The sequence below is a fragment of the Odocoileus virginianus genome, chromosome 5 (assembly GCF_023699985.2).
Source record: "Odocoileus virginianus isolate 20LAN1187 ecotype Illinois chromosome 5, Ovbor_1.2, whole genome shotgun sequence".
Taxonomy (NCBI): domain Eukaryota; kingdom Metazoa; phylum Chordata; class Mammalia; order Artiodactyla; family Cervidae; genus Odocoileus; species Odocoileus virginianus.
In genome coordinates this window covers 31184235-31197941 of record NC_069678.1, presented here as the reverse complement: position 1 = coordinate 31197941, position 13707 = coordinate 31184235, and the positions used below count along the sequence as shown (strand labels likewise).

The 13707-nt window shown below is 40.2% G+C and overlaps 1 protein-coding gene across 4 annotated transcripts in view; it reads left to right on the top strand.

Moving 5' to 3' along the window:
* The window catches only part of CDC14A (cell division cycle 14A), a 189508-nt gene that overhangs the window by 94910 nt on the left and 80891 nt on the right, over positions 1–13707 (top strand). For all 4 annotated transcript variants that reach the window (XM_020906073.2, XM_020906074.2, XM_020906072.2 and 1 more), the window contains exon 7: positions 1377–1439. In XM_020906073.2, the coding sequence (XP_020761732.1) occupies positions 1377–1439 (63 nt within the window). The remainder of the gene's footprint in view (positions 1–1376; positions 1440–13707) is intronic.

Below are 13707 nucleotides of genomic sequence, written 5' to 3'. Positions count from 1 at the left end.
ACTATTATTATTATTGCCTATCCTGCCATCTGGTACAGGCTGTTTCTTTTATAATACATATGAAACTGAAGAAGTTCACACTGGAGACTCCCTCCTGTTGTTATGGTAACTGATAACTTGATACAGACTTTTATGACATCCTTGCTTCTGTGAAAGGAAGACATGGCTCTGTTCATTAATAAGGTCTTCTGTAAATTTCTTGTTTCATTAAATGCTGGGGTTTATTTTACCAAAATGTAGATGAGATTTAGAGGATTTGATAGATAGTTCAACATGTCTCTAAGTAACTGGGACACATTTCCTCTCTGAACACTCTTATATGGGGCTTTCCAAGTTGTAAAGAATCCATCTGCCAATGCAGGAGACTCAAGAAACACAGTTTCGATCCTGGGTCAGGAAGATCCTCTGGAGTAAGGTGGGCTCCGGTCCAGGGGGTCGAAAAGAGTTGGGCATGATTGAGTGTGTGCACGTGCCTGCACGCACACACACACACTCTCTTATATAAAGCACTGTACGCTGGGCTATTTTTGTGGCAGTGAGTACTGTATCTCCTACGAAGGTGGAGTATGTCCACATTTTTGCCTTTTTAGAAAGCATATCTTTCTGATTTTGATGTATTGGCATCATTATAAGCATAGGTTGTATATGTGTGAACTACACATAGAGGCATACACAAACACTTTAAATGTAAATTACCTTAAGTGCAGGTGTTCTGCATTTTGGAAAACACTGGTCTCTAAGGTATCTTCAAATATAGATGCACTAAACTTGGCTTAAAAGATTCTTCTTTTTTTAATGACTTGATCATGTAACTTTTAGAAGTAACTGATTTTGTATTCTAAGGTAATCTGTATAGCTTCATGACTTATAAAACAAAAGATGCCTCTTCAAAATATTATGTCTGAGTAAGCCAGATACTTCTAAATCATTGGTTATAAAAAAGAAGTATGAAAATTTTCTTTGTTGTCAAAAGATCGCTTTTTCTTCCAGCTGAAAATTTAATCACTATTATATATTCTGTTATAGTTAGGTATGAATTAATTGCGTAGTTCCCAACAGGTTTTAACTATACATTTGCTAGTATGATCCATTTTATATATATGAATAATTTTAATTTAAAACTAATGTATATTAGAACTCAAGAAGCATATTTTGTGGGACATATTTTCATATTTTTGTAAGTGTTTAGTCCCACTTGTAAGACAGTCCCAAAGCAAAATTATGTATGTTAGATGGTTTCTAGATATGTATTACAAATTGAAAGTTTCAAGTTTTCTCCTTCAGGTCAGGCAGGATCATGTGTGAGCAGGAATTCGAGAAATGCCTAGAAGTTATCAATTTCACATGAAAAAAACTAATTCAAATTCTGCTTTTAGGGATTACAACATGGATTTTTTGACTTTGAGACATTTGATGTGGATGAATATGAACATTATGAGGTTTGTACTTTTTAATTTTTTGTAAGCTATAATTTCACATTGATTAAATTGTTCTTTTATTCCTAGCACTCAGGTATTGTAAATTGATTGACTGCTAAATAAAAGTGTTCTGCAGTTTTCTATAGTTGTCAGCTTCATCCTTTCAGCTTTGGTTATTGCCTTTGAACTAGGAGTTATCAAAATTTTAGTTTAGGAAAATACCATGTATCTCTATATTCTTTCATCAAACCTTTATTGACAATTACTTTGAACCTTTAGTTTAAAGAAAAAACAATTTAAAAGTATAATTTGGAAGTAAAATCATGTTACTTTTATTTTAAAATCTGGGTTTTGATTAAAACAAAACCAGATTTGTGCCTTGTAATATTTTTGCCTGTGTATATTTTGACTAGAAATGTGGCTGAATGTACTCAGTTCTGAAAGTTGGTTGAACTTTTTTTTACCACGGTATCATTACAAAGGGTTCCCCCAGAGGCTCAGCCATAAAGAATCTGCTTGCAATGTGTGAGATGCAGAAGAGGGGTTGGGAAGATTCCCTGGAGGAAGAAATAGCAACTGACTCCAGTATTCTTGCCTGAAAAATATCACAGACAGAGAAGCCTGGCAGGCTACAGTCCATGCAGTTGCAGAGTCCAGCATGACTGAGTGACTAAACACAGACACACACACTATTACAAAGGTTTTGAGTAGTATCTTGCCTGCTCAGCAAGGCAGTTTAGGCAAAGGCTGTCCCAAGTTACACTGCGCTATAAGGAGGTGTTAGGGAAGAGCACTTCCGGGTTAGTAGAGGAGTCTTCAGTTCAGTCCCTCAGTTGTGTCCGACTCTTTGCGACCCCATGAACTGCAGCACGCCAGGCTTCCCTGTCCATCACCAACTCCCAGAGTCCACCCAAACCCATGTCCATTGAGTCGGTGATGCCATCCAACCATTTCATCCTCTGTCTTTCCCTTCTCCTCCCGCCCTCAATCTTTCCCAGCATCAGGGTCTTTTCAAATGCGTCAGCTCTTCACATCAGGTGGCCAAAGTATTGGAGCTTCAGTTTCAACATCAGTCCTTCCAATGAACACCCAGGACCGATCTCCTTTAGTATGGACTTGTTTGATCTTGCAGTCCAAGGGACTCTCAAGAGACTTCTCCAACACCACAGTTCAAAAGCAGCAGTTCTTCAGTGCTCAGCTTTCTTTATAATCCAACTCTCACATCCATACATGACTACTGGAAAAACCATATCCTTGACTAGACGGACCTTTGTTGACAAAGGAATGTCTCTGCTTTTTAATATGCTGTCTAGGTTGGTAATAACTTTCCTTCCAAGGAGTAAGTGTCTTTTAATATCATGGCTGCAATCATCATCTGCAGTGTTTTGGAGGCAAAAAAAATAAAGTCAGACACTGTTTCCACTAGTTCCCCATCTATTTGCCATGAAGTGATGGGACTGAATGCCATGATCTTAATTTTCTGAATGTTGAGCTTTAAGCCAACTTTTTCACTCTCCTCTTTCACTTTCATCAAGAGGCCCTTTAGTTCTTCTTCACTTTCTGCCATAAGGGTGGTATCATTTGCATATCTGAGGTTATTGATATTGCTCCTGGCAGTCTTTTTTTTTCCATTTATTTTTATTAGTTGGAGGCTAATTACTTTATAATATTGTAGTGGTTTTTGCTGTACATTGACATGAATCAGCCATGGATTTACATGTGTTCCCCATCCTGATCCCCTCCCACCTCCCTCTCCATCCCATCCCTCTGGGTCTTCCCAGTACACCTTGTCTCCTGGCAATCTTGATTCCAACTTGTGCTTCCTCCAACCCAGCGTTTCTCATGATGTACTCTGCATGTAAGTTAAATAAGCAGGGTGACAATATACAGCCTTGACGTACTCCTTTTCTATTTGGGACCAGTCTGTTGGTCCATGTCCAGTTCTAATTGTTGCTTCCTGACCTGCATACAGGTTTCTCAAGAGGCAGGTCAGGTGGTCAGGTATTCCCATCTCTTTCAGAATTTTCCACAGTTTATTATGATCCACCCAGTCAAAGTCTTTGGCATAGTCAGTAAAGCAGAAATAAATGTTTTTCTGGAATTCTTACTTTTTCGATGATCCAGCAGGTGTTGGCAATTTGATCTCTGGTTCCTCTGCCTTTTCTAAAACCAGCTTGAACATCTGGAAGTTCATGGTTCACATATTGCTGAAGCCTGGCTTGGAGAATTTTGAGCATTACTTTACTAGTGTATGAAATGAGTGCAATTGTGCAGTAGTTTGAGCATTCTTTGGCATTGCCTTTCTTTGGGATTGGAATGAAAACTGACCTTTTCCAGTCTTGTGGCCACTGCTGAGTTTTCCAAATTTGCTGGCATATTGAGTGCAGCACTTTCACAACATCATCTTTTAGGATTTGAAAGAGCTCAACTGGATTTTCATCACCTCCACTAGCTTTGTTCACAGTGATGCTTCCTAAGGCCCACTTGACTTCACATTCTAGGATGTCTGGCTCTAGGTGAGTGATCACACCATCATGATTATCTGGGTCATGAAGATCTTTTTGTACAGTTCTTCTGTGTATTCTTGCCACCTCTTCTTAATATCTTCTGCTTCTATTAGGTCCATACCATTTCTGTCCTTTATTGAGCCCATCTTTGCATGAAATGTTCCCTTGGTATCTCTAATTTTCTTGAAGAAATCTCTAGTCTCTCCCATTCTATTGTTTTCCTCTATTTCTTTGCATTGATCACTGAGGAAGGCTTTCTTATCTCTCCTTGCTATTCTTTAGAACTCTACATTCAAATGGGTATACCTCTCCTTTTCTCCTTTGCTTTTCACTTCTCTTCTTTTTTACAGCTATTTGTAAGGTGTTTGCTCCTCAGACAGCCATTTTGCCTTTTTGCATTTCTTTTTCTTGGGGATGGTTTTGATCCCTGTCTCCTGTACAGTGTCATGAATCTCCGTCCATAGTACATCAGGCACTCTGTCTATCAGATCTAGTCCCTTCAATCTATTTCTCACTTCCACTGTATAATCATAAGGGATTTGATTTAGGTCATACCTGAATGGTCTAGTGGTTTTCCCCACTTTCTTCAATTTAAGTCTGAATTTGGCAATAAGGAGTTCATGATCTGAGCCATAGTCAGCTCCCAGTCTTGTTTTTGCTGACTGTATAGAGCTTCTTCATCTTTGGCTGCAAAGGATATAATCAGTATGATTTCAGTGTTGACCATCTGGTGAAGTCCATGTGTAGAGTCTTCTCTTGTGTTATTGTTGCTACGGCCAATGCATTCTCTTGGCAGAACTCTGTTAGCCTTTGCCCTGCTTCATTCTGTACTCCAAGGCCAAATTTACTTGTTACTCCAGGTGTTTCTTGACTTCCTACTTTTGCATTCCAGCCCCCTATAATGAAAAGGACATATTTTTTGGGAGTTAGTTCTAGAAGGTTTTGCAGGTCTTCATAGAACTGTTCAATTTCAGCTTCTTCAGCATTACTGGTCAGGGCATAGGCTTGGATTACTGTAATATTGAATGGTTTGCCTTGGAAATGAACAGAGATCATTCTGTGTTTTTGAGATTGCATCCAAGTACTGCATTTTGGACTCTTTTGTTGATTATGCTGGCTACTCCATTTCTTCTAAGGGATTCCTGCCCACAGTAGTAGATATAATGGTTATCTGAGTTAAATTCACCCGTTCCAGTCCATCTTAGTTCGCTGATTCCTAGAATGTCAACATTCACTCTTGCCATCTCCTGTTTGACCATTTCCAATTTGCCTTGATTCATGGACCTAACATTCCAGGTTCCTATGCAGTAGGACCTTGCTTCTATCACCAGTCATATCCACAACTGGGTGTTGTTTTTGTTTTGGTTCCGTCCCTTCATTCTTTCTGGAGTTATTTCTCCACTGATCTCCAGTAGCATATTGGGCACCTCCCCAATATGCTACTTTTCCTGAAATATGAGACACCTGTAGACTCTGAGTAGGTTGACCATTCATGAAAATGAGCTGTTCTGTCAAAGTTCTCCAGGGTTATAACATTTATCACTCTTTTTAGCAGGGCTTTCCTGGTGGCTCGGCTGGTAAAGAATCCACCTGCAATGCGGGAAACCTGGGTTCGATCCCTGGGCTGGGAATATCCCCTGGAGAAAGCAAAGGCTACCCACTCCAGTATTCTGGCCTGGAGAATTCCATGAACTGTATAGTCCTTGGGTTCACAAAGAGTCAGACATGACTGAGCGATTTTCACTTTCACTAGCAGGACAACGGTAGCCCTCACATTCTGGTCTCTAGTTCAGGATGTATCTGTTCGGATATCCTGCTTACATGTTACGTTTGGCACATCTGAGAAGAAACTAATCATCTTTCACCTAAACATGGGCTTTGGCTTTGTTCATCTGTGTGAATGGCATCACCATTCTACTGTTCACCCAGGCTCAAGACTAAAAACATCTCTTTTTTCCCCTCCGTGATCTGTTGACTATTTGAGTTCCTGTTGCTAGGGCCCCAGGGGTGTGTTTCATCTCTCTCTTCCTCTCTGTTCTCATTTCCTTCCCCTGGCTCAGGTGTTGCGTCCTCTCTGGTAGACAATTATAACTGCTCTTTAAGGAGCTCAGGCCCTTCTCCTGTTGGTCTTTCACACTTCACCGAATGGTCTATAAACAGAGTTCTTGTCTTGTCTTGTCCCCACACTGGCTGCCACTCCCATTACCTGGCTGAAATGGGGATAAATTCCCCCGTCCCGGCATTGTTAGCTTTGGACGCGGTCCAGCCCACCTTGCCGGCCTGTCTCCTGTTTCTTCCGTGTGTGCACTCTGTTCCAGCCCTGCTGGGCTGCTTATTTATTGTTTCTTGAATGTCTCTGCACCCTGGCTGAGCTTGTTTTCTCCAAATACCCGTCACCTTTAACATTTTCCTCTCAAGTGTATGAAATCCTACACAGATCAGCTTTCAATATCAGTCTTTACAATATCCTCTCCCCCTCAATTTCATGTGTCAGGATTTGTGCTTTCCAGTTTTCTTACATTATGGCTATTTGCATAAAAGCTTTATCTTCCTTACTAGATTGTAAATTCCTTGTGGACTGAACATGACTAAATGGAAAATATGTCCTGTGTTCTTGGATAGAAAGAATTAACATCATAAAACTGCTACTTCTCCCTAAATTAATACATGTAGTACAATTTATTAAAAATCTCCAAAGAATTTCTTCTTCTTAAATTGTAAAAACATTGTTATTGCGGCATTTTTATTGGGTTGGCCGAAAAGTTTGTTTGGGTTTTTCCATACCATGTTACAGAAAAACCTGAATGAACTTTTTGGTCAAGCCAATAGTAGTGTCAAGAAAAAAGAATCCTACTACCCACTCCCACCCCCCAAAAAATTAGAAACAAAAAGATTGCATTTTAAGGGGGAAGGTTGAGTAAATTACTTGTAGTACAGATACACCATAGAATGTTATGTAGTCATTTAAAGAAATTGACTTGAGCTATGCTACTTTTGGTGAATGATTTCTATTATATATTGATTAGAAAATGTTGATATGGAAGAGTGCTAATAACCTTCTATTTTTTAAACAAACAATAACACGACCCTCCTCCACCTGTACATATATCTGTCTATATGTATTATATGAGCAAAGATATCAGTAATTTCCTATGAAGTGAGTGAAGTTTAAATTGTATAGGTCCCCATTTGCATGGAAACCATTTTTGTGTTCATAATTTTGTATTCTTATCCTCCACATTGGATAAGTTTCAAGTCCCCCCAAAACCTGCATCTCTGTCCCATGTATAGGAACCTGGAGAAAAATATATGGCAAACCACTGGAGCCATTTCAATTAAAGGAGAGACTGGGGTGGAGGTTAGAGAGGGAGGAGGATAAGGACCTGCCACAATAAAGAGAGAAAACTAATTGATGATTTACTTACTTCTTTATCTTTTTCAAAACTTTGATGGTGATTTTGAGAGTTGGTTGAAAAAGCTATTGAAAAACCTAAACATAGTTTAATTTTATTTTTGAGAAGCAACCAACCAACTAACCAAAAATCTGATAAGAAAGTGATCCCATCTTAACCTGAATGAATAACAATGACCATCAGCCAGGTAATGGGAAGAGAGGAGGCAGTTGGTGAACACTTGAAAAGTTTTCGATCAAATAACTTCGTTTCGGAGAATGATTTGTCTATTCTGTCATAAAGTCTATAAAATAAAAAAATCACAAGTAGATGTGTGATCAGCAGGTAGTGGGCATTTCATAAATGCTATTTAAGAAACAAGTGGATAAATAAAGGAACTCTTCCTGACAATCTGTGGGCCCAATCGGTTTTTGTCATAACTTGTTCCACTGTTTGCTCTACTCTAGTGAGTCTGGACATTTGGTAAACTTGTGGAATAGCTAAGTTCATATACTTCATTAGCTCTGACAAACTCAGTATTCCAACGAAGTCTGTAGTTTTCAAAGTAAAAGTGTTATCATTGATAGCAAATTATGAGAAAGTAAGTCTTAGATGATAAGGAAATGCTCAAATTAAAACTTCCAAAGGCACTTCTTGACTAAACCACATTTAATATATGACTCAAGAAAAAGCTTAAAAAAAAGAGAGAGAAAAAGCCTAAATTGATGATATAGCAATTCTATGTGAGATTCAAAGGGAGTCTTTTATTTGCTTACTTATTTTTGGCTGTGCTGGGTCTTCACTGCTGCGCGTGGGCTTTCTCTAGCTGTGGCGAGTGGGGGTTACTCTCTGTTGCTGTATGTGGGCTTCTCACTGTGGTAGCTTCTCGTGGGGCACAGGCTTCAGTCGGCAGCACTCAGTCAGGCTCAGTGGTTGTGGCACACGGGCTGAGCTGCTCCTCAGCATGTGGAATCTTTCTGGACCAGGGGTCAGACCCATGTTCCCTGCATTGGAGGTGACTGAGCCGCTCCTCAGCATGTGGAATCTTTCCGGACCAGGGATCAAACCCATGTTCCCTGCATTGGAGGTGAACACCTATCCACTGTACCACCAGGGGAATCCTAAAAGAGAGTCTTGTGATAAGAATGCTTCTTTTAATGCTGTTCATGACAAGGTCAGCAGAACACAGGAACTACTCTGCTCTTTCTGCAAAAGGGTCTAGAGCAGTGCTGTCCAATAAAAATATGAGAATCATATTTGTGTATATAATATATATATTCAAAAATTCTAATAGCTTCATTTTAAAAAGTAAAAAGATATGATGAAATTGATTTTAAGAATGTGTTTTCTTTAATACGCTGTACCAGAAATAATATTTTGACATATAATCAATGTAACAATTATTAATGAAGTATTTTATATTTCTAATTTTGAATTGAGCCTTTGAAACCCAGTGCGTACTTTATACTGTGGCACATCTCAGTTTGGACCAGCTACATTTCAAGTGCTTGGTAGCCAGACATAGCTAAAGTGCAGATTCTTCAAGGACAGGCTTGTCAGTGAACCATCATAAATGACATGAAGCCTAGGATGACAGAACAGGTTACATCTTGCAGCTTCAAGTGTTTTAATTTTTCATGTAAGAATTAATTTCAAGACTCTATTCTATTTAGAAGGTTTAGACTAAGATATCTCAGGCTCTTCCATTATTTTTATATGACTTACAAATAGTCCATTGTATTAATTATTGATAAACAAAAGTATTTTCTAAAATATGGTCTCTTTAGGTCCTTTGCCAAGCTGTTGTGGAACTATATTTTTGATCATATTTGCACTGATCAAATAGATATATTCTGGGAGCTATGCTGGGAGGATCGAAAAAGTAACTGCAACATGAGGGCCCAGAAACTTCTGCTAAGAATCAGTGTCCCGGATGTGACGGAGATCTGGTTGCGACATCTGTCACCCCATTGATCGCCAGGGTTGATTCGGCTGATCTGGCTGGCTAGGCGGGTGTCCCCTTCCTCCCTCACTGCTCCATGTGCGTCCCTCCCAAAGCTGCGCGCTCGGTTGAAGAGGACGACCATCCCCGATAGAGGAGGACCGGTCTTCGGTCAAGGGTATGCGAGTAGCTGCGCTCCCCTGCTAGAACCTCTAAACAAGAGGTTCAAGAATCAGTGTCCCCTTTTCCAACAGGTTTCTTAAGGTATTCTCCAAGAACTTGAGAACTAAGAACAGTCACTCCTTTGAAATCTAACCGTCAATAAATTTATTTGAAAAATTAAAATAGACCTTTTACTCTAGGGAAAAACAGTGAAGATGAAAGAGTATGAGTATTCAAATTATGTATCTGTAGGTACGTGAGGACGTGTATCCTCTCTAGCAGTAAAGCTTAGTGAATATTGCAAATATAGGAAAATATTCTGTTTGTAAGACCCTGAAGTAACACCCACCCACAGAATCTGCCTTGGGTCAACTTCTGCTCCTTTGTGGAGAACTACCCTTACTGAGTAAGACCTTGTTTGAATACCACCGCTCACTAATGATGCTACTTTTAAGCAGTCGTTATTCATCAAAGAGAATTTGAAGTTGTATCTTTAGTTTCTTATTTTGATTGTCCCCTAAACAAGATGGGACTTTCCACTACTTACGAGAAGGCTTGCCATATTTGATGATGTCCCTTTGTTGGCCATACACAGATGACTGACAGAGCGGCACCCTATTTCTAGTTGTGGGGAGGGGAAAGGGAGAGAAACGCAAAGAAATTGAGCTCCCATGGCAGCCTTTGGAGTTGCCTTATCAGTGTGCCTTACATTTATTTCTGCATCCAGAATTTGGCCTATGCAGCTTTGAGGAGCTGCTTTAAATATCTTTTTGGGATCAGCTAGAGCTTCAAGTTAATGTAAAACCTACTTCAAAAGCTAAAAGATTGCTTTGACTTCTTTCTTTGAGCTATTTCATTTCTGCCATTATGTTTTTCCTCCATAAATCATGCCTTTATTTTGAGAAAAATGCTTTCTATGAAATAATTTTATGAATATGAGGATATTTCCCAGAATATCAAGTAATTATTAACTTGATCTGGTGCTTTTACATGCTGGCAAACCCGGGGCATTTCTTTACCACGGGTTACTTGATAGAAGTGGTTGGAGCTGGGTTTGGCTTCGGCAGGCCTGATGACAGACAGACTGGTTCCTGCCGATTTGAGTGTAGTCACAGTACAGGGCTTCCTTTTGTTTTCTCTCATCATGGCACATGTAGAAAATGTGACCACATTTGATCAGCACCGTGTGATCATAGTTCGTAGCTTTTGGCGACTGACCTGGGAACCCAGGCTGCCCCAGTCCCAGTCCAGGCAACTCCATTCTGTTAAACTGATTGGGAGGCTTTGTTCTACAGAAATAAGGTCTGCAGGTCAGTGTTTGTTATATGAGAACCAAGAAGCTGCATCACACTCTTTATGGCCTCAATTTGGTAACTTTTCAGTTAATTTATTGAACAGACATTTATTAAGTACTTCCTATTTGCTCATTATATTTGCTAGGCCAATATTTTTTTCAGAAGGTGCCCTGTAATTTAGTTTCTCCATGGGTGGGTTTAGAGGCTTTGTTCTTATCAACTGCTGTCAAACATTCCATATATTCTTATGCCTCTTCTGCAGGTATTATCATGTTTGACCCTTCCCACACGCTTCCATCTTTATGTTTGTCAGATTGTCTGTGCAGCATTTCTCGCTAATCTATGACAGGCTGAATGTGGAAAGTTTTGCTTCTGAGACTCTAGCAATTTGGCAATTCATAAGTTATCATTACTGCTATCATCGCCTCTTCTAGAAGGTGATTTCACATTTTCTTGGCTGCATTGCAATGGAGCCCATCTGGGAACTGTTTGTGAGAAAGTGTTGGTCGATTCTGGATGCTTGGGACTGGCTGGGATTTTCTTGGTCCTTGGATGTCTTCCATCAAGTCTCCACATCACTCTGAGAGACCATGTTTTAGAAATTAAGTCTGCTTTTATCCCTCCCCTGCTTTAAGTCCTCCATGGGCTCTACCCTCAGGTAAAGTGCGGAGGAAATGCATACTCCTGAGTGCAGCTCAGAAAGCCCTTCTGGACATGGGCTTTGCCATCTTCCCATGTTTGTCCTTTTGCCTTCCTCCGCACACCCGATCTGCATAGCTTCCTGGATGGCAGTGTTTCTTCATACTTTTGTGCCTTCACACATGCTCTTGTTTCCTCTTCTTCCTCCTCCTGTGACCTTTTCTCCTCTGCACACAGTATTTATGTGTTTGCATGTCTTAAGCCTTGGACGGCAAGGAGATCAAACCAGTCAATCCTGAAGGAAATTCACCCTGAATATTCATTGGAAGGACCGATGCTCATGCGCCGATACTTTGGCCACCTGATGCAAAGAGCCGACTCACTGGAAAAGACCCTGATGCTGGGAAAGATTGAGGGCAGGAGGAGAAAAGGGGTGGCAGAGGGTGAGATGGTTGGATAACGTCACTGACTCCATGGACATGAATTTGAGGGAACTCCAGGAGGTAGTGGAGGACAGAGGAGCCTGACATGCTGTAGTACATGGAATTGCAAAGAGTCGGACACGACTTAGCAACGGAAAAACAACAACAAAACCAACAAAGTCATTCTTAACTTGATGGGAGCTCTTCTCCCACAGCCTTGTGTGATGCTGTGTTTACACACCTGTGACATCCCAGCGCTCTGGGTACTTGAAGTCAAGAACCGCGTCTCACTCATTTTTGTATCAACAAATAACCCAGTAGCACAGAATACTCATAGTGGGCTGTTATTAAATGTTTATGAAGTGAAAGAACTAATGAATAAATGAGTGAATAAGTTCTAAAAGCAGGAGTATAACACATTTTAAGATATTTTATATTATCTGTTAAAAGTAACTACTTTTCGATGGCAAATGAGCAAGACATATTAATTAAGAATCCATTCTGATTTTGTAGTGACACTCCAGGGAGAAAATTTATTGATTATGATAGCCAGCTTCTTGAAATGACATTTCTTTTTTTTTTCATTACCAGCCAATCTGTGAAATAAGAGTGAGTTGTTATTTTCTTTTTTTTAAAAACACACTTATTTGCAACACGGATTGCTAGATATTGTAATCTTCAACCAGGGCTTGCATGTAATGTCAGTTTAGTTTAATACATGAACAGAGACTGTTTCCAGGTTGACTATGTCATCCTTCAACGCAGCTAATAAGTCAGTTGTCACATGACCAGGTGGGGCAGATGCCCAGTATTGCCCTTGTGTATATACCTTGGAAATAAAGTTTGTCAGGACTCTAATCTCTCAGTGTTCCACCTCAGGTCAATGGCAGGAATATTTGTTGAGCATCTGAGGTATGAGGTTTCAAGGCTTTGCTTTCGGTTAGAATTTGCATAGCAAATTAGAATGTAATCTAATGCTGCTTGGTTTGTCCTCTGAATGAAAGAACTGGAAAAAAAAAAAAGAAAACGTGAATTTCTGGCACTGTAGTTTTGAATTCCTGTCATACGACTGGGTCAAGCAAGCTCCAGAATGCAGGTATATGAGCATGTCCTCACACTTGGAGGGACTAGGGAGGTGAGCCTCCCAGGGTGAGGAATAGTTCTATTCAAAGCACTATTAGAAGCATTTCCCTGCAGCTGTCCTATAGGGTTGATTATACCCCCATAGACCATAAGTTTAAGGAAGAAAGATTCAATCCTTCTTGGACCCAGTGTTTTCACATCTACTGAAACACTGTACCCATTGCTGCTTCAAAGATTATGTTGGTTAAATCTGTAAAGTATCTTGAAGTCAAAGAAATTCCCCATTTTTTTTTCTTTCTCTCTCTATAATATTGTTTGGTCTCCTTCCTTTCACCTCCACTTCTAAAGAGAGCAATCTTGACTTTGTTGTCAGTCAGTCAACTGATAATGGGTTTTGCCTTGACCCTTAGGATTCAGCTGAAACTGTTCTTGCTTAATGCAAGAGTTAGCCAGACCGAATGGTTGACTTGGTCGTCTTCCTACTTGATTTACTCTGTGGCCACTCTCTAATTCTAGAAACTCATTTTTCTTCCCCAGCTTCAAAATTCTGTCTCTCGGTTTTCTCTTCCTTCCATCTCTGGACATGTCTCGGGCTCCCTTGAAGGTTCTTTCTCTTCCTTTGGCCACCAGAAATGCTACTGGTCTCTAGGCCATGTGATTTCTGGCTCAAGACATTCTCCATGAGTGAGGGGACTGTCTCCAAATTCAACAACCACGTATATGCTGATGGCCTCAAATCTTGATGTCTTGAGCACTGGAAAGGCACCCCCACACAGGCACCGGATTCTTACTCCCTGCGGTTGCGTCAGCAGGGGCATTCACTGGATGGGGCTGTGGGAGAAGGCCC